The sequence below is a fragment of the Lethenteron reissneri genome, chromosome 31 (assembly GCF_015708825.2).
Source record: "Lethenteron reissneri isolate LAM-NWPU_2019-01 chromosome 31, ASM1570882v1, whole genome shotgun sequence".
NCBI classification, from domain to species: Eukaryota; Metazoa; Chordata; class Hyperoartia; order Petromyzontiformes; family Petromyzontidae; genus Lethenteron; species Lethenteron reissneri.
Window position 1 is genome coordinate 11,681,917 of NC_083809.1, and position 25,155 is coordinate 11,707,071.

Consider the following 25,155-nt stretch of genomic DNA (forward strand, 5'->3'; position numbering starts at 1 on the left):
GTGGAGGCTGCTCTATCTCCAGCCAAACGTCGGCAGGGGGAATGGCATCCCTGCCGTACATTACAAAGAATGGGGAGAACCCCGTCGCTGCATGTGGCGCCATGCGGTATGCAGCGAGGACCCCCGGAACCTGCAAGTCCCAGTCTAGGTGGGATTCATCAACCTGATGGCACAGCATAGAGGTGAGGGTTCTATGCAGGCGCTCCACCATGCCGTCAGTTTGAGGGTACTTGGGCCAAGTGCCCATGTTCTTTGTGCCCAACTGGTGGCATACATCGCTCAACAGGGCGCTCGAAAAATGTATTCCCTGATTGGTCAGCAGCCATTCCAAGGCGCCCTTGTCCAATACGTATCCCTGAACAAAGGTGCTGCCGACTGGTTGGGGAGGGCCCAGGCCATAGGCCACCGTGTAAAATACTCAACCCCAACCAGAAGGTGCTTGTTACCACGAGGCGTATTAGAGAAAGGCCCCAGAATATCGAGAGCAACCAGCTCGTTTACACGGGACACCGAGATGGGCTGCAGGGGTGGGCATGCATGCTTCGCTGGCGGTTTCCGCTGCGCACATTGGGTGCAGCCCATTAAAATATCCGTTACATCATGCAGCATGCCTGGGCAGAAAAATTGCAAACGTAGCAAGCCAATGGTTTTGTGCACGCCCAGGTGCAACAATCGCTCGTGTGCCGCCTACACGGCCTTACATCGCAAAGCCGAAGGCACCACAATTTTGTAATGGCATGAATCAGCATCCCAATGCATGAGCATACCGCGCCGTATAGCGAAATAATTCAATTTCTCATAACGTGAGGCCGTATCACGTGTGCGACGACGCAGAGGCAACAACGATGCGTCGTCCATCTGGTGCCGACCCCATTCGTCCAGTGTTAGCCCCAGCAAGTCGTCACTTGCTGCCGGACCCGCATGGTCCGGCAGCAGTGGCTTGGCGATTGTGGCGAAGCCAGCAACAAAACGTCGGTAATACGACGCAAAACCAATAAAACTGCGAACGTCCCCCGCAGAGGTGGGGGTAGGCCATTGGCTGACGCATTTGGTTTTTTTTGGGGATCAGTGGAAATTCCTGAGCGGCTGACTATGTGGCTCAAATAGCGCACAGACTCACGCAGAAGGTGGCATTTCTGTGGTTTGAACTTCAAGTTAGCAGCACGCATCTTCAATATAACAGCGCACAACCGTTCAATGTGTTTGTTGAACGTGCGGCCAAAGATGATAACGTTGTCAAGGTAAATGAGACATGAGTCCCACTGGAGCCCAGCGAGGACGAGCTCCATGAGCCTCTGGAACGTTGCTGGGGCCGAGTGGAGACCCATGGGCAATCTATTAAACTCGAAATGGCCCTGTGGTGTCCGAAAAGCAGTCTTTGGTTTAGACGCCTCGTCGAGGGGAAGTTGCCAAAACCCCGACAGAAGGTCTAGAGTGGAAAAATTATGTGCCCCTGCCAGAGCATCCAATGATTCATCCATACGTGGGAGACGACAGGCGTCAGCCATGGAAATTTTATTCAGGCGCCGAAAATCAACACAAAAACGAAGACTACCATCGTGCTTTTTGACCAGCACTATCGGAGCACCCCAGGGACTGGTTGAAGGAGAAATGATATTAGCCATCAGCATGTCGTCAACTGCCAATTTCACATGCTGTTTCTCCACCAGGCTGAGCCGAAACGGGTTTTGACGGATAGGGGCAGCGTCGCCAGTATCAATGTGGTGACGCAGCAGCTTGGTGCAGCCAATATCAAATTTAGATTTACTGAACACATCCGAGAATTCTCGCAAAAGAGCCCGCAATTTCATCTGCTGTGGCCTGGATAAATCTGCTGCAGCCTGGATAAATCGCCAGCGTCCGCGCAGAGTGCATCTAACCGTCCCTCGTCTGATTTGGGAGGAGGTTGAGGCTGCAGGGCGTCAAATACATGTCCCATGACCTCGGTCCCCAGAGGCGCTACTGTCGCGTAAGCGAGCACAGTCCCCTGTGGAACGACGGCTCTGTGTGGCCACCAATGCTAGACCCTTAACCGCCATGTTGGAGGGCCCTAACAGAACGTCATGTACCGAGGCGTTAGGAGCGAGCTGTTTCTTTAACCGCAAGGGTACAAGCATTTGTGCCCCCGGTGGATTGCGTACAGTGCAAGCCGCAAAAGCCTGCACAGAGCCATTGGCCATACGTGAATGCGTGGTCGCGGGTAAAAACGCCATCCGATGGTCCGACGGAAGTTCAATACACCCCTGATCCAGGGCCGGCCAATTTAATATCACCAATCGAAATTTGCGCGAACTTCTATTCGCGGCAAAACACGGAACAGAGACCTCTTGCAAGGGTCGACATCGCACCAGTAGTATGTTATAAATTAAGTCCGAAATGATAGTGGCCGATGCGCCGGTGTCGACTAGCACACAAAACTCTACACCCTCAATTGAACCTGCGACCACTCTATGGGCCAGCTCTGACCACTGCCCAGGTCGGAGTGGCCGTGAAGAATCACCAGAACAGCGCACGTCATACGCCGAATCACGAGCGAAGTCAATGGTGCGTTGTGGTGTATAAGGTGTAAGTGAGGGCCGAACGTGAGGGGTGCCGCGACTCGCCTGTTTATGCTGCGGTGCGTTGGGTGCCCTGCGGTCCTGGCCTTGGGATCCGGAGGAGTGCCGACGAGGTGAACGGCAGTCATTTGAAATGTGGCCTCGGCGGCCACAGTTGAAACACGTCACGTCGCTGCGGGGGAAGGGCCGTCCCCACCGCTGGTCGTCGCGGCGCCCGGTGCGGTCGGGTGATCGCCGGCCCGTCGCCCTGGTCGTTGCGAAGGCACGATCTGGAGAGCTATTGTCGTCCCTGCTGGCAGGCTCCGAAGTCGTAGCCAATGCGGTGATGGTCTCGTCCTGGTCAAGCATCAGATGAGCATGGATGCTCCGGGTAGCTCGCAGTGAGCACATATCTTCATCATCCACGGCTTGGATGACAACGTGCAGTCTACGCGCCAGATCCAGCAGCTTCTGGAGGACGAGAGCGTCTATGGCCTCATCGTCCATGCGGGGGTAAGCCGCTCTTGCGATGGCGAGTAGTGTAGGTCAATGGCGATTCTCTAGGTTTGCACCGTCTCTCATAGAACTGGTGGCAGGTGGTGGAAGGAGGTCCATTCACCGAAGTTCCGCTTGTAGAGTGGCTCTTTGTCGCTTGAGAATGGAGATGAGCGCGGCGAGAGCGTCGTCCTCTAAGGTGGCCAGCAGCGCCCGTAGCGCCTGTGCGTCTGACCAGCCCACCATCTCTTGGTGGCTGAGGAAGCGACGCTGGAATGCCGCCCAGTCGCCCCCTGTGAACGTGAATTCGCGGAAGACGGGCAGACGTTGTTGGAGAGCAGTCATCTCGTCATCTTTAGCTCGTTCGGACTCGGTCCCGAACGCTGCGATCGCTTGGCCTACGATGTCTACTGTACAGCGTCGCTGCCGTGATGACGTGGCGTTGCCCGAGCAACTTGCGGAGGCAGCGTTGCGCGCCGATGACGCGGCGTGCCGTGATTGGCTGTCAATGTTCCCAGCGTGCACTTGATTTCAACTTCCGGCGGAAGCACGTGACCCTCCGGCGGGAAATTCAATTCCTTCCGGGTTTGTAATGGCGGAAACATCCGCCGGTGGCCGGTCCACTCCGCCCGCAGCCCCCAAGGTAATTTCTTCAAGGATGGCGGCTGCAGCATGCAGCAGTTGGATGAGACGGCCGTTCGCAGTCTGGATCTCGTCGCCCGCGGCGGTCGGGCAGGCAGTTGGGCGGATGGCTCCATGCCCATATCTTCAGCGGCGCTCTCCGCTCCTGCAGGTGTCGGAGTTTTTTTTCTCCGTACCTCGCACACGGACTGTGCGTCTTGTTTCCATGTTCGTTTTGAACCACTTCTGACTCCAGTTGTAGTGTTGTAGTAACCAGTCCCTCCAGAAAAACGCGGAGTTTTTTGGTGATTGTTGCGGGCAAAAATCGTTGATTATGCGGCACGTTTTCTTAAAAAATGCGATGGAATATGCGGGATATTTATGCAATTTTAAGCGATTAAATTGCGGGAACTTGCAAAAACTGCGGGAACTTGCAAAAACTGCGGTTTGATGAAAAAGAGAAAAAAAAGTGATTCCCCCAACACCCTATTCACTAGGCTACTACTTTAATGTAAAGAGTCATTTTTTATTACTTCCTATGATAAGCAAGCATACTACATCACAGAAAGTGCTGGGAATATTTAAGTTCTCATTTTGTTTTATTTCAGACCTTAACAAACAGATTGCTCAAACTTACAAAACATTGAGTCGAACAAGTTCTGTAGCTTTACAAAATGAATATGCTACAACTTCTGTAAAAATGAATAAATAAAATATTAAAAAATAAAATGTGTGCTTCCTGTTTTACAGAAGTAGCTATACAAAACAGACATCTTCTGTTAAAATAAGTGTTTTCAGTGCACAGTAACGTAAGCAATACAGTAACAGTACAGTCTTACAGTAATGTAAATTTACATACTACTAACAAAAAAGTGCAATCTTACAACTGTAAAGTTGCATAAACTCCTGAATAAAACTAACTACGTAGCCTCTAACACTGGCCAATCATTCACCATCCTCATCCTCCATCCCCTCTCCCTCAGTGTCCATCTCCTCCCCCTCCACCATCTCCTCCCTCTCAAATGCTCCACTGCGGACTCGTTGGTTATGGTAAAGGAAGACCAAGGCTTTGAGGTTTTGGTTGGTAGTTGATCTTCGGTTAGACAACACTAGTTTGTAGATGCTGTTGCTGCGTTCAGCATCAGCTGAGTTTGAGACAGCATCTTTGTACCGCTTGGCCAAGGAACTCAGCACAGGAAGTCTCTCCTGTAGGCCATCCCAAAACACAACCAAATCCACCACGCCGAATGGTGCAGCTCTGAGTGCTGCTGGACCAAGTGTCTTGAAGTAAGAATCAAATTCATCACCCTGCAGATCACTGTTACAACTCAGTGGGCTCACATGATATTGACTTCTCCAAGACAGAGGTTCTCTGCAAGCCATCTGGCTATCATGAGAGATTCGTTCATGAGGCGATCCACATATACAAACACAGAGACAATTTCAACCGAGAAGATGGATTCTGGCTTAGCAATCATTGGAAGGACGTAATAAACCATTTCGGATCTTAACTGATTGTGTTCACGTTTACGGTGACTTTCAGACCGCGTTCCACTCACTGGCATGGTGCAGTGTGCAGAGTAATGTATGGTGTCGTAATTGTATAGTAAACATATAGCAGTGTGATACACATTAGGGTGGGTAGAATAATACATAGTGTTATATTAAAATGGATAAGGCAGCAACTGCAGCAGCAGCAGCAAGTGCAGCAGCAGCAGTAACAGCAGCAGCAGCAACTGCAGCAGCAGCAGCAACTGCAGCCGCAGCAGAAACTGCAGCAGCAGCAACTGCAGCAGCAGCAGTAACTGCAGCTCCCTTTGATGCTGTTAATCCTGCATAATGCGCATGCATATGCAGTACTAATCACATTCCTGCATTTCCCATAAATATGCTAAATTCCTTTTGATATGCAAATTCCTTTGTCAATGCGCCCAGCTTATATATATGCTCCAAGCTCGTGTGCTGTTTCATTCAGACTCTGTCGCCTCGACGGACCTGGTTTTCACCTGAGGACGGCTGCTTGCGTTGTGGCCGAAACGTCGTGAGAATTGTTTTATTATGTTTTATTTTTATTATTTTATTACTTCCCTTCTACGTGACTTTACCGAAAGAACCAAGAAGAGACATCACCCTGCACTTCAGTGAAACCTGGAATGGCCTTGTAGCTTGCTACGGAGTCATCTAGGAATGCAATGTGGCGAGGGTCAAACACCCTAACCTCCTGGAGAAACTCAATGGCCGGCTGCCCATGTGACATGTACTTGGTGAGCTTTTCTTCAGCGTTTTCATATGCCTGACCAACTGTGCAGAGGATCTGTGTCTTTGTGGTGTAAGGTAAGTTAAACCCTTCAAAGTATTCGGCACACGCCTCATACTGCAGCTCTTTGTTGGCAGCAAAGACCACCTGCAGATCCTCCAGATAAGTGAAGATCTTTGTGGTCACAGGACGTCTGCTCTGGAAGATATCGAGAAGACTTAGGAAGCGTTTGCACTTGTCAGCCATGATGTTGATCTGGACATTCAGGGACTGAGCTAGGTCTTGGTCTTGAAGCATCTCGTGGAGTCTCTCCGCAGACTGTGGAGCACTTCTGCTACACACCTATAAAAACACAAATAGAAAGAAAGGAATTAGGTCAAACATACAATATGTTCAATGCAATTAATTTTTTTACTTTGATCTTACTAAACTATTCATGTTTGTATGTGCAAAGGGGGTTAACTGATGAAGAAAAGGAAGTGTTAATTGTATTGAGGAATTATGTGAAGGAAGTTTTTACCTCGATTTCCATCTCTATGAACTCCTTGTACAGTCCAAAGTGCTGTGCGTGGTGCTGCACTGCAGAGAACCAGGAGTTCCAGCGTGTTGCACAGGGGTTTGGAGGCATGACCGTCTTTTTTCTAGGCAGCTTGTTTGACAAGAAGCAGAGGTATCTTCTCTTGCGTGATCCAGCATTGAAGAACATCTGGGAGAAACTTAGCATGAAGCTGTTCAACTGAACAAAAGGTTTGCGGAAGGCATTGCTAATGAGATTCATTATGTGTGCCATGCATGTGATGTGTATCGAGTTGGGGAACAACGACTGCAGAGCTGCTGTGAATGCCTTCTTCATGTAGGCTGCATTATCAGTGTCGAACACAATCACATCCTCGTTGTTAATGCTGTATTCTTGAAGGCACCTTACAACAGACATGGATACAGTGGAATGATTGCATTGCTCAAGGAAAACAGTATCTGCAAGGTAGGCCAAGATCCTCCCAGAATGATCCTTCTCAAGTGGTGCAAGGAGGATATTCAGGACACATCTCCCCTCGACATCTGGAGTCTCATCAAATATCACAGCAAGAGGTTTTCTGGCAAGAAGTGTCTTCAGCTCCTCTTTATCCTTCTCATATACTGCTCCCAAGTACATATCTTGAAGCTGGTGAAACCCTGGAATGGCGCCGCCATTGATGACTTTCTCATTCAGAAATTTCCTCAGTGCAGGGTGGTCAGTCTTAGACAGTGGGATGTTGATGGCAGTGCAGGTGGCAACCCAGGTTTCACAAATCTACAAACAGAAAAATACTTTTGTATCATTGGGCTGTATTACACACACACACACACAAAGTCCAGTGTAACCTACAGAAAACTGCTGTATAAAACTGAATCATTTACAATAAGCCTTTCACAGAACAGTAGTGTTTCTGCAAATAAAACATAATTCTTTCATGCCAAAATCAATCATCTTGCATGGGAAATTACACTACTGTTAGTCTATCTAACCCTAACGTTAACTTACATCCACACAACATACTTGGAAATCTCATTCACACACACCTCTCTCTGTTTCAATTTAACTATCAGCCTTTTCATAATTTTACAAGCTTTAATCTAATAGGCTACTGACCTTGATTCTTTCAGCCCTAGCAACTGTTTTGGAAGTTGACGCCTCAGTGTAGGTGAGCTGCTTCATCTTGGCTGATTCCGCTGCTGCTTTAACCATCCTCGAATGTTTGTCGGTTGTAAAGTGACTGTCCAGCGTCGACTTCCGCCTGTGGTCCAACACGCAGTTGCACGGAGTGCAAAATAATTTGCCCCCACTGTCATGTAACACACTGGGAAACTGCTTTGCGCGGTCTTTTGCGCTTATGTTTGTTGGCAAATGAGAAAGATTTGCGGGCTTCATCATGGTTTCATTGGCATCGCGGGGTTTGCAGCTTTTCAATGATGTCGCGTAATGAGTGACGTCACTTCATAACGTTCCCATGGCAACAGGGGAAATGGCTGCGCTTGTGTGAAGTAAACGCAACATTTTTCAACTTTCTGCTAAGATATATGTGACTTTTTGAAACGAAAATGCGGGGATTATGAAATCATGCAAGCCCGCATATTTTGCGCGCGGAAATCTGCAATTTATGCGGAGAAAGTGCGGCGTATTTGAAAAAACGCGCCCCCGCATAAATATGCGGACTTTGGCTGATTTTGCATAGAATCATGCGATCGCATAATCGCGTTTTTCTGGAGGGACTGAGTAACAGATGAATAAACTTATTTAAGGCACACACTGGTTTATTGTCTTTCTTCCATCACAGTCCCTATACACACACAGAGGGATATACGGTTCCCTCACCCGAAGCCTGAGGAGGTACAGCCTCCATACCTAGCGGGACCTTTACACGGCTCTGACTGCTAGCCTAGGGAGGTACAGCCTCCAAACTGGCGGGAGCTATTCCCAGTCTACCCGCTACCCTAGCGTCCTCCGGCTGGGACCTAGGGGAGGCTAGCTTGACCCATCGCTGGCTCGATGGGTCCCCTTGACCACTCGAACACTGAGCATTAGCTCCTACAAGAGCTGGAAGGCTTGGTCCAGGGTCCTAGCTTCTTCAGCCGGGCTTCTGTCTTTGTGTGAGGAGAACCGCGGGCGCTCCCCGCACTCGCCCTTTTATACCCGTTTGTAACGGTCCTTATCCAATCCCACGGTCCCTCGTGGGACCCTCTGATTGGTTCTTTACAATCTGCATTTTTGGTCTTCTTTTATCTCATCTGGCCCCTGGCCGTTGGTCTGGTGGGAATCCATGTTTACGATCCGCTCTCACCTCTCTCTGACTCCGGCCGTTGGTCCCAGAGCGGTAACACTGCATTGCCCCTCTAATACATAGCGGCCCCGCAGGTTACCGAATAGAATGTCTAGCACCTCTACACATTTATTAATTGGCTGTGTCGGGTGGAGGAGGGTATACTACACACATTTTATTTACATAACCGAACCCAAAAGAAACCAATTGTGAGTCGCATTGGACTTTAAGCCCTATGTATAAATATAGTAGTAATATATACATCTTCTTGGTTCTTTCGGTAAAGTCACGTAGAAGGGAGATAATATAATAATAAAAATAAATATATACATGTTAATATATAAATATTAATATATACATGTTAATATATACATATTAATATATACATGTTAATTGTATTCTGTCAGGATGGACCAACAGGTGTTGCAGACCTCCGTGTGAACGCGGGGTTTACCTCTTCATCCAGGTGAGAGGGGCATTGCTTCTCACATGCGCTCACACATTCACACACGAAGGCACTCATAAAAACAAAGATCGCCAATGTAGCCTTTAGCAGACTGCTTGAGCGAGTGCTGTTAAGGGGCCATCCATTTTGTATGTACGCAAAAAATCTGTTAAAACTTGACCCCTCCCCCCCTCCCTGTATGCACGCACGCACACGTACTTTTTACACCCCCCCCCCCACCTGCGTAGGTACGCCTGACGCCCCCTCCCGCCTCGAATCCTATAGAACGGCCGACATTTAATCCACGCAAAAACGATCAAGGATTTAAGCAAACAGATAGTCCACTGCCGGACTATGTAACTCATTTGAAGGCCAATGTAGACAAATTATTATCGAGGCTTCACCCCCCCCCCCCCCGTTTCCTATGCGTACGTACATTGTCAGTAGACCCCCATACGCAAACGTACGCATTTGGGTTAACCCCCCCCCCCCCCATGCGTACGGACTCAATGGATGGCCCCTAACGAGTAGCACCTATGAAGGCCGGCAACAGGTGGGTGGCCAGAACCCCATCTGGGGCCGCCATTGACTCCCCAGTTCCGATGTTCACACACCACACCAGGTACTCATTTAAGGCTTATTCGACCTAGTGGTGGGCCAGGACCGGTTCAGATATATTCGTCACTGATATTGATCACGAGTGGAGATCGAACTCGGATCACTGGGTATGCTAATTTCACCACCACCGCTAACGCACTCCACACACATGCGCTCGCTCTCGCACGGCCGTTCACGCACACGTGCACCCGCACTCATTCACGCGCACGCAAACTAAAACCTCGCACGTCAGCGTGGGCAGTGTGAATTTGAGCCCTGGGTGTGGGTTTTGCGGTGAGCAGGCGCGAGCGTCGGGAGAGGAGGCTGCTCGTAGCGGCAGCGGTGGACGCGGCGGTGGTGACGGGCAGAGAAGATCCGGAGCTGAAGATGTCTTGAGATGTGTCATCTCATCGAGTCCTCTGCTTGTCTTGTTTTTACTGTTAATTGTTACTCGTGTTCACTTCGTGGTGCATATTTGTTCAGGGAAAAATAAAAACCACGGTCATTTGACTCGAGACCCCTCCCCCCCATCAGACACCGTTCATCATAGACGGGTCTGTCAGTCTATTGTCGAGACATTCCACGAGTGACCAGCCTTGGGGCTTCGCAACTTCACCAACCTGCACTTACAAGAGTGGTAAAGTATCGTCAAACAACCCCCATGACTGACACGGTGTGGAAGGAGCCTTCATCCAGTCATGGATTGACAAAGGGCTGTTTTTCTTTTTTACAAAATCCATAACAACACGGAGCATAATTCAAGAGAGCTATAATTACCCCATTTGACAAAAATAATTACCAAGATCCCCAGTGAAACAAAAGAAAAATAAATCCCAATGAGCTCCGGCCTGGTTAAATAAAACGTAGATTTATTGATATATAAGTGAGCCGACAGGCCCTATAACGCACAGCGCTCCTCGCATATACAGCGCGCACGAACAAGCAAATACAATATGCGGCCGAGTTGTGTATACATCGGTGTTTGCTTTCGTTCCGATTAATTGAAGAACGCGGCGATCCCCTCGCGATGACCGCTACCAACCACCGGACGTGAGAGTTGCGTGTGACAGTAGCCGAGGAGAGAGTTGGAAGTGGTGGATGGGAGTGAGTTGATGTGATAGATATGGCGGAACCTGTAGTTAAGGTTGACCAAGTGCACCTCCTACCCCCCATAACATCCGTCTCATTCCGTGTCTCTGTCGGTCTACTTGTCTTGGTGTATGTCGTTCGCCTTGTCTATGCGTTGTATTGCCTCTCATCTTGTCACTCTTCATACCCTGCCCCCCACCCCCACATGTATTTTGTTCTGCTACATCTGCCTGGTGATACTCTTTGGTTCTTTCGGTAAAGTCACGTAGGTATAAAATAAATTAAATCACGACGTTTTGGGCGCAACACAAGCGTCCGTCATCAGGTGGGACAACCACAGCAATAAACAATTGCTGAAGTGGGCAAAAGGGCTGCTGTAACAAGAGGCCATATAGGTAAGAGAGGGGGAGGAGCAAGGGGGGAGAGAGAGAGAGGGGGGGGGGTAGGGAGAGTGGGGAGCAAGCACGACAATATGCCGGGGCTGGAAGGATGTTATTAACCAGGTAAAACCTTAACTGCTTTATAGTTTGCCTTCATATCCGCATCTCCAGTTTCTTCAGCCTACTACCCCCAGTCCCGCTCACTTCCCAGCCCCGGCATTTTGTCGTGCTTGCAGCTCCCCACTCTCCCTAACCCGCACCCCCATCCTCTCTATCTCTCCTCCCTGGTTCCTCCCCCCTCTCTTACCTATATGGCCTCTTGTTTCAAGCAGCCCTTTTTCCCACTTCAGCAATTGTTTCTTGCTGTGGTTCCACCTGATGACAGACGCTTGTGCTGCGCCCGAAACGTGATTTAATGTATTTTATACTAATGAGACTTTACCGAAAGAACCAAAGAGTATGGATCCCTGCAGTCACGAAAACTTCAAATTTAGACTGCCTGGTGATGTTTGTGAGAGGTAATTTGGTGGTTGGTTGAGAGGTCGATCTGTAGTGGCTTGTTGAGAAGTTCCTCTGCAGTGGTTGAGAGTTTGATCTGCGTTGGTTCGTGTGGCCAAGTGGCAGACGCTGCTGGCTTTTCGGCACAGGTGCATGTGGAGGTCTGACATTTCGTTACAGCAGAATAGGGTAAAAGCAACTCTCAACTTCAATATAAATCTTGGCAACAAAAGCGCTGTGAATGTGATCAGGAGTGGGATGTTGTACGTAGTGGGAGGCACGCGTGTGCAGGGTGTAGGAGGAAGAGGAGGCCAGGTTTCCGAGTCCAACAGAGAAGTGGCACCCAGAGCTTCTGGCGATCAAGGGAGGGTAAAATCTGAAGCCGCCAGATAATGAGTGGTGTTGCGATTGTAGGAGTGGACATCAGAGACTGGGCATTGACTCGTGTTGCCACAGTTTCCGGATACAAAACCCGGACATGTTTGTCAGTCGGCTTTGGGTCTAATTATTTATCAAAACTGTGCACTGTGCTGTAATAAAGTTCAACTCGATTCCCGCAACCAAATCTCCGTGCCAATTCAAACCCGGACAAGTGGCAACCCTCATGTTGTCTGTGGCAGCTGCACAATCTTGCGGCGGGGGGAGGAGTGGTGGCCTCCACATCACTGGACACGATCACCTCTTCCATGCGACCTTCGGTTCAGCTGCAACTCCCATTGCCAAATTCCCCCGAGCTGGTGCCCTTGGGAGTGGCACTTACAGCGTCTTTATGCTCCGGCTCAGCCTGAACTCCCTCCTCCTCCTGCTTTTGCTGCCGCTGCCGCCGACAACACTGGGCTCGGGCTGGGCTGCGGATACCTCGGGTGGGTCGCGGGGGTCATCGGTTACCGGGGCGAGACAGGCGGCCGACCATCGCGGGGGCCTCTCCCGCCGGGTCGCCTCTCCCCCCGCGTCGCCCCTCTCCTCCCCGCCTACTCCCCACGGCGCCCCTCCCCGCCGCTCGCCCCGCTGCGACGGCACAGGCGGCGCGCTCACGCACACCTGCAGGCGCGCGTGCCGCTCGCGCCGCTTGCGCGTCAGCGTGTCGCGGTGCTTCACGCGGAACGCGTTGAAGGCGCGCGAGCGGCCCGTGCCCTGCTGCTCCTGCTGCTGGCCCTGCCGGGCCCCGGTCTCGTCGGCCCGTACCGCTCCTCCTTCTGCCGCCGCCGTGTCAATGCGCGGCTCCACGACGATGGCGATGCGGCAGCGGAAGGCGGCGGAGGGGGCCGACGCCGCCGTCTGCGAATCCGCGGAGCCCACCGAGGCCTCCAGAAGCGGCAGTGGAACGGCGACGAAGGGCGCGGGACCGCGAGGTCCGCACGGGAAGAGGCGTAGCGGCAACGCCACCCGGGCGGACCCCCGCGCGGCCACGCGCACCGTCAACTGGGCGGGCGGCGGCGCCGGCGCGGGGTCACCGCCGGGGGCCGCGGAGCGCGAGGAGACGGCGGCGGTGATGGTGGAGCCGGCTCTGGCGCGGGATCGCTTCTCGTTGCCCGCCCACCGCTCGGTGTCCGGCTCGTCGGCGCCGCCAGCGTTGCCGTGACCGGTGCCGCCGTAGCTCTTCTTCTTGCGCTTGGGAGAGAGGAGGGAGAGGGGCCGCGGGGGCGCCGCACCCTGGGAAGGGAGGGGGGGGGGGCGTGGGAGGGGGCCACGGGGTGGCGTTAGAGGAATATGCGACCACACTGACCAGCAGCTATAGTAACTACACTCCCAGGCTGTGTGGCCTGGGTTGCGCGGCCTGCGCTACGTGATGCGCTCTAACACTACTGTGTGGGGAGTGCGTCGTGGTGACGATAACATTGACACCGACGATGATGAGGGTGATGTTACTGATGTACGACTCCACTCACCGCACTCTGCACGTCTCTCCTTCGTGCCGTCGTGTCCTCGCCCCCTGCCGTGTCGTCTGTGAACGCGCCACACAATCGCCGCCGCCGCGGTCACACTCGCGATGGCTCCTCGCACGCGCCACGTTGCACCACCACAGCCTCGCACCATGTCCCACCGTGTCCCACCGTGTCCCACCACACAAGACCCTCTACATCACAACCTCACACTCTCCTATGCACATGGAACAAATAATTCGTACACACATCACACCACACGCTCAACACAAGACAACCTCGATACAAACCCCACATCACAACCTCACACACTTCCTATTCACATTGCACAAATTAGTACACCCAGAATGGCACACCCCACACAGTCTCTTGCACTCACACTCTATTCACACAGATCGTCCCTGTCACACACACACCACCATTTCACCCTCCCACCTATGCACACAGAACATCCATTACACACCACCACTACACTCTCCCCCCCCACCTGTTCACACAACATCCCTTACACATCACCACTACTCTCGCCTATGCACATAGAACATCCCTTACACACCACCACTCACCCATTAACACAGAACATCCCTTACCACCACCACTACACCCTCCCTCCCGTATATTCACACAGGACGTCCCTTAGACACACCACCACAGAACCCACCCCCCTATTCACACAGAACATCCCTTACACACACACGCCGCCACCACCACAGCACCCACCCCCCTATTCACACAGGACATCCCCCTCTACACCCCTCCCCCCACACCCCCCAAACATCACAACACAACCATCCCTCTCGACCCGCTCATTCAGAATCCATTAAACAACAAAGTCTGCTCGTGCAATCGTAACCACGGCACTTAGGAGCACTTAGTTCCCCTGTGTGTGTGTGTGCACTCAGCTCGTCTGCATTGATAAACAATGAAATGCAAATGTTTGTTGCAATTAAATATTAATATCTCCACTCTTTGCGTGTGTGTAATCGGACACGTGCAGCTCCGTCGTCGATCCACTGCTGGATGAGGGAGGTCTCCCTTCCCCAAGCCGTTGCGGGTCATGGGGGGTGGTGGTTATTTGACCATACTTCACCACACTGGTCAGTGCGGGCTTGGCCAAGGTGGGCGGGTGCATAGATGGATATGAGAGCACAGTACAACTATTGATTTTGCTACACATGTATATCATGTGTACAGATTTAAAAGCAATGGGATTTCGATGTTGCTATGATGACTGCACTTGTTAATCCGGGAAAGCCTCATCGTCGAGTCGCATGACTCATTCGGGAGGTTACCTGCCAGGTTCTTCGCAGCGGTGTGCGGCGATTGCTCTGTACGTTCCAACCGAATCATCGTAATTTTTTGTCAAACCTGACCAAGTTTGAACGGCGACACCGGCACGCGACGGCCTTGCTCTCGCCAACGACGTCGCGGGGATCTTTTGCGGATGTATCCAACTAACAGCTAGTAAATGGCGAGTCCATTTTTTCAAATTCAGAACGCGACGCCGGCACGCAATGGTCTGCTCTTCGCCAGACTTCACGGGATGGGTGGTCGGGGGGGGGGGGGCGGTCATTGACGTCCACTGTGGCATGAAGTTCGTTTACGGTTAAGCACGCAAGCCGCAGTATTGACTTGGGAGCGCGCCCGCCAGGTTCAAACCGCGAACCCTTTTCCGCAAGAAGCGGCAGAGGGTTGGCGGGTTTGTGCTGCCGCTGGGTCCGCGTCGTGTCTTCTGCCGTGGTTTTCGTCTAAAAGTGTACGATCTTTGCGTTGTGGTTCGTCCCCCCCCCCCGCCCCCCTTTCACTCAAAGTCAGTCAAACCCAGGTCTGCCTTTCAAAATAGACCCTGGATGTCAATGGGCTCTGCTTACCTGGTCCTAAGACAACAGACGAGACAGACAGACAGATGTTGTATCTATGGTTTGGACAAGGAGCACTGCAACGTACGCGACACGCATTTAGACGTGTACAGCAAATAGAAAACGAGACGCGTGTGATGATGTCCTTCGGGCTGTGACCTGTGCAAGAAATTTGCGTCACCCGTTGTGTGGATTTCTATTTAGAACATGATAAGACTATGTTGGTATGCAGGTACTGTCAGTATTATTATACAATAAGTGGCGCATTATGAGCGGTGGTTCATCGTGGATTTGTTCCACGCTGATAGTTTTGTGGTGACTTGGAGGTGACAGTAGTGCCGGCCCAGTGGCTGGGCCAGGTCTGCGGCTATGGCTGCGGTTCGAGCTCGGGGTAGGGTCAGAGTTCGAGCTAAAATGAACAATTTTTTATTTGACCAGGTAAGGCCCATTCAATTATGTAGCTCTTTTTTCAGAAGCGACCTGGCCAAACATAATAGTTCAACTCGAAGTGGCTTATCATGTGGACATTTGTAGCAGCCAAATACTGTCAACCCATGTTGATTCTAAATGTGGAGAGACAACCCAGAGGACTCAGAGGAAAATCCACGCAACCACGGGGAGAACATGAAAAGTCCAACTATACAGGCGTCAGGGTCGGGATCGAACCCACGACCACCCGCATATCAAGCGAGGTAGTTAACATCTCGCCACCATGGCTAGGGGTAGGATTAGTGTTAGAGTTAGGGCTAAAGTTGCGAGTATAGTTAGTGCTGGAATAGAGGCTAGTCATGGCACTGGTTGGGGCTAGCATTACTCATACCTCCAGAGTTATTAGAATTAGGGTCAGTGCCCGCGCTAAGGTTAGCAGAGTTATGGTTAGAGTTGGTGTCACAATTAGGGCTATGGTAATGGTAATATTTTGGTGCTAGGAAGATGGTTAGTGTTATGGTTAAGGTGAGTGCTGGGATTAGTGTTTGGGTCACCATTAGAGCTAGGCTTAAGGCAGGCATGCCAGCGTGGGTACAGCCGGGCTGTGAGTGGGGGTTAATCCTACCGGGTTAGTCGGCCTCCTGCTTGGCGCGGGGGAATGCTGGGGGAGAAAGGGGGAAGCACCGGGCTGTTAGCGTCCACTCTGCACTCACCACATACTCACCACGCACTCTCCACACCACGCTCACACGCACAGCACCCGGGTACAGCAGCCCAGGGCGCTTGATGATCCGACACTTACCAATTCACTCAGGTCACTCGCTCACTGGCAATCGGTTGCCTCCTTAGCACTTATGTTCATTGGTGAATACTTGAGCTGGTCCCAGGCCTCCCCTAGGTCAAATCAACCTTCAGTGAGTACCCTGGCGTGGTGTGGAAACATCACCGCTGGAGAGACAAAGGTGGCCGGGCATGCATCGTGGCGGCCACACCACCTGGTGCGCCGTGCCGGCCTTCATAGGTGCTCGCGAGCAGCACTTGCCCCAACAGCCTGCCAAAGGCCACACGGGGGACCTTTGTCCTTGGGGGGGGCGGTGAGTGTGAGGTCGTCACGCCTCACCCGAGCCGCTGTCGGTGATCCCCTCGGTGCCCGGGATGCCGTCCGGGAACTCCGCGTGAGACGCCAGGCCCTCTTTCCCTTCCTCGCCCGCAGCCTCCTTCACCTCGCCCGCCTCCTCCTTCACCTCGCCCGCCACCTTCGCTTCGTCATCCGGTGTCTGGGGGCGGGGAGACGGGAGGCGCGGGGGGGGGATATGGTGAGCAAGCGTTGTAGCCAGAGGCCGATCTGGGGGGGGGGGGGGGTGGCGATTTTTATTTTGTTATTAAGGGGGCCCCCTTAAATTAATAAAATCACGCGCCGCACCGTTTCACTCCACTCACTCGCTCAACAGCGGTTGGTTCGTCTCCCTATCACTCTTCTGTAGCTGCTACCACTGCTGCTGCTGCTGTTGCTGCTGCGGACCTCACTCGTTGATTCCTCCTCCACCCGTGTTGAGGACTCGGTCTCAGCCAGACGCTGACCGTTTTAGTCTGAACCACCACACAATGTGGTGGACCGGTGTTCACGTGAACAGCCCGGAGCTGTCTGCGGACCTTATTCAGTAATGTCAACAACATCCAACACAGCCGACTAGTCAGGGTTGTCACGTAAACAGAACGTGCCAATCCGTCACGAGTACAGCACACCGGTGGAGAGCCAAGCCACGACATTTACAATCTTGAATACGACGTTTCGCGAGTAATTACAACCAGCTTCATCAGGCGGCAGCAAGATTTGTGGAGAAGTCCTCCTGTTTCGTTCCTTAAACAGGGGTAGATGTAGGTAGAGGGGTAGGGTTTAACGAAATTCACATATTTACGCGATCTAACCCAAAGAAAAAGCAGTGTTATGGATGACATTGGTCGCGAAAGCCTACTACGTGTTAAACTGTCTTATGAGGTTCACAATGGCCGTGTCGTAGCGCTAATCTAGCAACACTACGATCCAGATGTGCATGAACAATCAGAATCATAAGTACAGACGCACAATCGCATACACGCGCACTCGCATACACATTATTACGCACAATTGCGAGTGCACATCACATACACACAATCACGCGTGCACATCACATACACACAATCACGCGCGCACATCACATACACACAGTCACGCGTGCACATCACATACACACAATCACGCGTGCACATCACATACACACAGTCACGCGCGCACATCACATACACACAATCACGCGTGCACATCACATACACACAATCACGCGCGCACATCACATACACACAGTCACGCGTGCACATCACATACACACAATCACGCGTGCACATCACATACACACAATCACGCGTGCACATCACATACACACAATCACGCGTGCACATCACATACACACAGTCACGCGTGCACATCACATACACACAGTCACGCGCGCACATCACATACACACAATCACGCGTGCACATCACATACACACAATCACGCGCGCACATCACATACACACAGTCACGCGTGCACATCACATACACACAATCACGCGTGCACATCACATACACACAATCACGCGTGCACATCACATACACACAATCACGCGTGCACATCACATACACACAATCACGCGTGCACATCACATACACACAATCGCGCGTGCACATCACATACACACAATCACGCGTGCATATCACACACACACAATCACGCGCGCAGCGTGGTACTCACCGGAAGATCGGAGTTCTCTGAAAAGAACCAGTCGCACTGTGGTGGAGGTGGAGAGGAGACGGGGGGGGGGGTGCAGGGGAAGGGGGGGGAAGCACTCGGAGTTAATTTATTTAATTGGCGTTTGTCGTGAGCGGTGAGCGACCCCCGTCTCAGCTGCATGCGTAATGGGGTCACGAGGTGACAGGGTATAGCCCGGCAAACGATATCGGGAGTAATGCGATAACGGGACAGCTGGTAAACGAGGTAATGGGTTGCAGGGGTAACCGGGTGACCGGGTGACGAGATAAAATGGGTAAGTGGGGGGTGACGAACGTGTCGTATGAGCGACTCCACGAGGCGGTTGTGCTCGGCCATGTTGGCCATGAGCTTGGTGAGGGAGCCGCACGGAGGGCGCAGGACGGTCTGGCCGAACACGATCGCCAGGTTGTGTGCGTCCATCTAACACGCACCACACACACACACGCATCACACAGACACGCATCACACACACACACGCATCACACACACACAGACACTTCAAACACACACGCATCACACACACGCGCATCACACAGACACACGCACGCATCACACACACACGCATCACACGTGCTCACACACGTCACACGCGCTCACACTCACACGCACATCACACACATCACATACACAAAGATGACACACGCACAGCACATGCACACTTAGATCCCCCGTATAGCCTTAAGATCACCAAGTTGTGTGCGTCTATCTAACACGCATGCACATCACACACATATCACACACACATCATATACACACGCACACACATCATGCACACATCACACACACATCACACACACATCATGCACACATCACACACACATCACACACACATCACACACATCATACACACACATCACACACGCACACACATCACACACACATCACACACATCACACACACAGTTTGTTAAGGCTACACGGGGGGGGAGGGGGGGGCTTTGCCTTCGGCGCGGCTCACCTTGTTGTGCTGTGCGTGCTGGGCCACCTTCTGCAGGTGTTTCGCCAGGAACCTGAGCGTGTGGTAGTGGTGGCCGGGCATCTCCTGCACCTACATCGCAACAACAACAACAAGGACAACAACAACAAGGTCGATGGTAGAAACCCATCAACAAAAACGCTCGTCAATTGCGGCAATCACAACGCTCATCAGCGACTACTCAAATACACAGAGAAAGGTCGACACAGTCCTCAGCAATGCCAACGACGTAACATCAACAAGGAGAACAAACGGCGATGTTCAAAGCATCAACAACAACAACAACGACAACAACTTAACAAGCTTTGGCAGCAACAACAACAACAGCAGCAACTACTTCATCAGCGATGTGGTGAACAACATGAACGATCAGAATCTGAATATATATTTATACTGCAGGAGAAATCCGATCAGCTATGAAGCTCTTTCTACACAGATGGTCCAGTCGGGGCGCGGGGTAAGAACGTTTCACCAACAAACAACACAACAAACATGGCAGCCGTGCAAAGCACAAGCCAGGTTAAACAAATCGCACGATGGTAAGCGACAAGGCGTAGGAGCGTGCCAGTCTGGGTGCATAGCAGCAGCAGCAGCAGACTGCACAACAGATACAATTGAACCACTTTCCCGTTGCGAGACGTCTACAAGTTGCGGGGTGGGTGGGGGTGTGCCACTCACCGCCGAAATCTTTTACTTGCGGAGGCGAAGGCGCCACCGTTGTTTTTAGAGGCGTTGTTACTCACCGCAGACAACCCTGGCGACACGACCGCCCGCACTCTGCGATAGCCGGCGCCAAAACTGCCACGCGCGCAGCCCCTAACGCGTGGTCCCCGTGGGAGCCTCGGTACCCATGAACTTGTTTTTAGTTTTATTTTTTCCCCCTCTAGTTCCGTTCACCGACGGATGTACAATGCTCCCAGCCTCGCCTAAACCCACCGGCATCGCACAGCTGAATGTGTCGCCGTTATTGTTGCTGTTACCGTCGGTGTTTGTTAGCCGGCAGTAGTGGCTACGCACGTGGCCTGCATAATCGAGCAAGGGTTGGTGGATCACACACAGACGGGCTGCGAGACTGCGTCCCCCGCGTACCCTGGCTCGCCAGGAGAAGGCGGCACAGCAAAACAACGCGGACATCCAACCTCTTCCATCTGCACGGGGATACAGCGTTGCCCCCTCGCATGCGCGGATTTTCTACGAGTGCCCCAGTTTTCCTCGCACACCTATACACGTTTCATTAATTGGCTGAAAACGTTTGATACATAGAGGGCCGCAGAGCTTCGGCAATTGTTGGTCGCGCCAGCCCCTCACCGCTAATTGGCCGCTTCTGCTGCGGCCTTGCCGCTCGTGCCTGTGGCAGCGGTGAAACGGAGGCAAGCGGCTTCACCCTCACTGGAACTCATCGCTGCAAATGCTCGTTACCTCTGGGCAAGCACACAATGTGAAGGAGAGCCCTCTTCATGTGTCGGCTCACAGAGGCATAGTGCAGCAGTGAACAGCAGCAGCAGCACCTTCACCCTGATCGTTATTGTCATCATCGTCACCCTGATCGTCATTGTCATCATCGTCACCCTGATCGTCATTGTCGTCATCGTCACCCCGATCATCGTCATCATCACCCCGATCGTTGTCATCGTCGTCATCGTCGTCATCATCACCCCGATCGTCAGCAGTGTGCGGCCCCCTCACCCGCTGCCGCAGGGCGCGCAGTCTCTCCGCCGGCTGCGCCCTCTGGTTCGCCTCGATGAGGGCCTTGTACTTGCCTAGCGGGAGGCAGTGACATCGTCGTCAACACCTCGCCCGTCACCGCGTCAAGTGAAGCATCGACCATGAATCACGCCACCCCCAGGGTCGACCTCGCAGCGCCAGCGGCTCCCCCGGGCTGCCCGTCGAACGAAGACGGTAACACTGCATCGTCGCGCGGGGCCGTCTGGAACGCTCTGCCTTCCGACGTGATGAGGCCACTGGAACTCGGGGAAATGTTTAATCATCTTCGTCGTCATCTAGACTGACAAACGCATTTCTTTACAACCACTTTGCGTGTTCAGTTTGATTGTCCTTTGCACCCGCAACTCGGATTAGCACGGCAGGCTGCGTTCCGGTACGAACGAAGTTCAACGCACGTGCCGAGGTCTGTCAAGCCGTGCGGTTCGCCTCGTGTTCTTGTGCAGGAACAGCGAGTGTTCACGTCCACGCGGCGTACAGCCGTCTCAATACGGGCACACGTTTAGTAAAAATAAATCGTCTGCTTGTTTGTGTTTCTCGACCTTGTGATGGGACTTTGCAGGATGAACGTTGAGACTTATAAGGGGCACGGGGTGACCAATACGGTCTGAATTAGTCTGTAAAAAGGTAGGCCCCTGGCAAGGGGTTGACAGGCATGTACGTCCCACATCACCGCCAGGCGGCGGCAGGGTGGCCACAGCGTAGCGGTGGCACTCGCGACTCGCGGCACTCAAGCCTGGGTTCGATCACCGACTGGGGCGCCTCTCCACGTGGAGTTTGTACGACCCCCCTCCTCTATTCTGCAGAGTGCGTGAGTACGAGGAGCGTGTGAGTGTCAGAGTGTGTGAGAGAGTGAGTGTGAGAGTGTGTGAGTGTGAGTGTGTGTGAGTGAGTGAGTGAGTGTGAGAGTGAGTGTAAGTGTGAGAGTGAGTGTAAGTGTGAGAGTGTGAGAGTGAGAGTGAGTGTGTGAGAGTGTGAGAGTGTGAGAGTGAGTGTAAGTGTGAGAGTGTGAGAGTGAGTGTGAGTGTGAGAGTGTGTGAGAGTGTGAGAGTGTGAGAGTGAGTGTGAGTGTGAGAGTGAGTGTAAGTGTGAGAGTGTGAGAGTGAGTGTGAGAGTGTGAGAGTGTGTGAGTGAGTGTGAGAGTGTGAGAGTGAGTGTAAGTGTGAGAGTGAGTGTAAGTGTGAGAGTGTGAGAGTGAGTGTGAGTGTGAGAGTGTGTGAGAGTGTGAGAGTGAGTGTGAGAGTGAGTGTAAGTGTGAGAGTGTGAGAGTGAGTGTGAGAGTGTGTGAGTGAGTGTGAGAGTGTGAGAGTGAGAGTGTGAGAGTGAGTGTGAGTGAGAGTGTGAGAGTGAGTGTGAGAGTGTGAGAGTGTGTGATTGAGTGTGAGAGTGTGACAGTGTGAGTGTGAGAGTGTGAGTGTGAGAGAGTGTGTGAGAGTGTGAGAGTGAGTGTGAGTGAGTGTGTGAGAGTGTGAGTGTGAGAGTGTGAGAGTGTGTGAGTGAGTGTGAGAGTGAGAGTGTGAGTGAGTGTGTGAGAGTGAGTGTGTGAGATTGTGAGAGTGTGAGAGTGAGTGAGTGTGAGTGAGAGTGTGAAAGTGAGTGTGAGTGAGTGTGTGAGAGTGTGAGAGTGTGAGTGTGAGAGTGTGAGAGTGAGTGAGAGAGTGTGAGAGTGTGAGAGTGAGAGTGTGAGAGTGAGAGTGAGTGTGTGAGAGTGTGAGTGAGTGTGTGAGAGTGTGAGAGTGAGTGAGTGTGAGTGAGAGTGTGAAAGTGAGTGTGAGTGAGAGTGTGAGAGTGTGAGAGAGAGTGTGAGAGTGTGAGAGTGTGTGTTGTGCTGTGTGCGCTATGAACCCGGCGACCCGACTTCGATTCTCGCTCACGGCCACCAACACCCAGTAATGATAATACGAACCGGTCACTGAGCCTCTCCTATGTCGACTCAGCCTGAAATGAGTACCTGGTGTCGTGTGTAAACATCGCCACTCGGGAGACAAAGGCGGTCGGGTGTGGTGCTGGCCACCCACCCCCTCGTGTACCGTTCTGGCCTTTATATATGCTCGCTAACAGCACTTGCCCCAAAAGTCTGTTAAGGCTACACGGGGGATCTTTGTCTTTGTGTTTTTGACGGTGTGCAGTCTGTATGCTATCTCCCTGTGTTGTAGAGAGTGAGTGAGAGTGTGAGTGAGAGTGTGAGTGAGTGTGAGTGAGAGTTAGAGTGTGAGTGACAGTGTGAGTGAGAGTGTGAGTGAGTGTGAGTGAGAGTTAGAGTGTGAGTGAGAGTTAGAGTGAGTGAGTGTGTGAGAGTGAGTGTGTAGGTGAAAGTTAGTGAGAGTGATGGTGAGTGAGTGATGGTGAGTGATGGTGAGTGAGTGATGATGAGTGAGTGATGGTGAGTGATGGTGAGTGATGGTGAGTGAGTGATGATGAGTGAGTGATGGTGAGTGATGGTGAGTGAGTGATGGTGAGTGATGGTGAGTGATGGTGAGTGAGTGATGGTGAGTGATGGTGAGTGAGTGATGATGAGTGAGTGATGGTGAGTGATGGTGAGTGATGGTGAGTGAGTGATGGTGAGTGAGTGATGGTGAGTGATGGTGAGTGAGTGATGGTGAGTGAGTGATGGTGAGTGATGGTGAGTGATGGTGAGTGAGTGATGGTGAGTGAGTGATGGTGAGACGCCCTGCTCACCTTCAGTGAGCAGGGCGTCTGGCAGCTTCTGCAGGAAGGACTTGAGCAGGGAGCTCACCACGTTGGGGTCATGCCACCTCTGACGCGCACCCACACAGAGACCTCTCACTCCCCCCTCTCACCCCCACCCTCTCACCCACACAGAGACCTCTCACTCCCCCCTCTCACCCCCACCCTCTCACCCACACAGAGACCTCTCACTCCCCCCTCTCACCCCCACCCTCTCACCCACACAGAGACCTCTCGCTCCCCCCTCTCCCCCCCACCCTCTCACCCACACAGAGACCTCTCACTCCCCCCTCTCACCCCCACCCTCTCACCCACACCCTCTCACCCACACAGAGACCTCTCACTCCCCCCTCTCACCCCCACCCTCTCACCCACACAGAGACCTCTCACTCCCCCCTCTCACCCACACCCTCTCACCCACACAGAGACCTCTCACTCCCCCCTCTCACTCCCCCCTCTCACCCCCACCCTCTCACCCACACAGAGACCTCTCACTCCCCCCTCTCACCCCCACCCTCTCACCCACACAGACACCTCTCACTCCCCCCTCTCACTCCCCCCTCTCACCCTCTCACTCCCCCACCCCCTCACCCTCCCCCCCCACCCTCTCACCCACCCACCCTCTCACCCTCCCCCCACCCTCCCACCCTCTCACCCTCCCACCCTCTCACTCCCCCCACCCTCTCACCCTCCCACTCTCTCACTCCCACCACCCTCACCCTCCCCCCACCCTCTCACCACCATCTCACTCCCCCACCCTCTCACCCTCCCCCCACCCTCTCACTCCCCCCCACCCTCTCACCCCCCCCACCCTCCCCCATCCTCCCACCCTCTCACCCCCCCCCCACCCTCTCTTGTACATGCTTCATGTGCAGACTATTTTGCACAAGATGATTTGTTTACATTGTGCAGAAGCCACGGCGTGTTGCTTCTCGTGAGAATCAAGACGGATTTTAAAAGCCAAAAAGCCTCCCTCTCTCGCTGTCTCTCCGTATCCCACACCTGCCCTGTGCAGTCTGAGTCTCTGTCTGTCTCCGTGTCCCCCTGTCCCACATCTGCTCCGTGGACTCTCTCTCTGTCCCGTGTCCCCG

At 52.6% G+C, this 25,155-nt stretch overlaps 2 protein-coding genes across 5 annotated transcripts in view; one reads left to right on the top strand and one right to left on the bottom strand.

Annotated features, from left to right (window-relative positions):
- The window catches only part of LOC133349805 (uncharacterized), a 34,917-nt gene extending 24,657 nt beyond the window's left edge, over positions 1–10,260 (top strand). For all 4 annotated transcript variants that reach the window (XM_061563576.1, XM_061563577.1, XM_061563579.1 and 1 more), the window contains 2 exons: positions 9,116–9,174; positions 10,053–10,260. In XM_061563576.1, the coding sequence (XP_061419560.1) occupies positions 9,116–9,149 (34 nt within the window). In that variant the 3' untranslated portion in view covers positions 9,150–9,174; positions 10,053–10,260. The remainder of the gene's footprint in view (positions 1–9,115; positions 9,175–10,052) is intronic.
- A 338-nt stretch (positions 10,261–10,598) lies between these two features.
- Positions 10,599–25,155, bottom strand: part of LOC133349858 (uncharacterized) — a 56,748-nt gene continuing 42,191 nt past the window's right edge. The window contains exons 8-15 of the mRNA XM_061563662.1: positions 24,056–24,132; positions 21,341–21,414; positions 19,637–19,726; positions 18,974–19,099; positions 18,662–18,697; positions 17,009–17,165; positions 13,607–13,662; positions 10,599–13,370 (exon numbers count right to left, since the gene is read on the bottom strand). Coding sequence (XP_061419646.1) covers positions 12,474–13,370; positions 13,607–13,662; positions 17,009–17,165; positions 18,662–18,697; positions 18,974–19,099; positions 19,637–19,726; positions 21,341–21,414; positions 24,056–24,132 — 1,513 coding nt within the window. The 3' untranslated portion in view covers positions 10,599–12,473. The remainder of the gene's footprint in view (positions 13,371–13,606; positions 13,663–17,008; positions 17,166–18,661; positions 18,698–18,973; positions 19,100–19,636; positions 19,727–21,340; positions 21,415–24,055; positions 24,133–25,155) is intronic.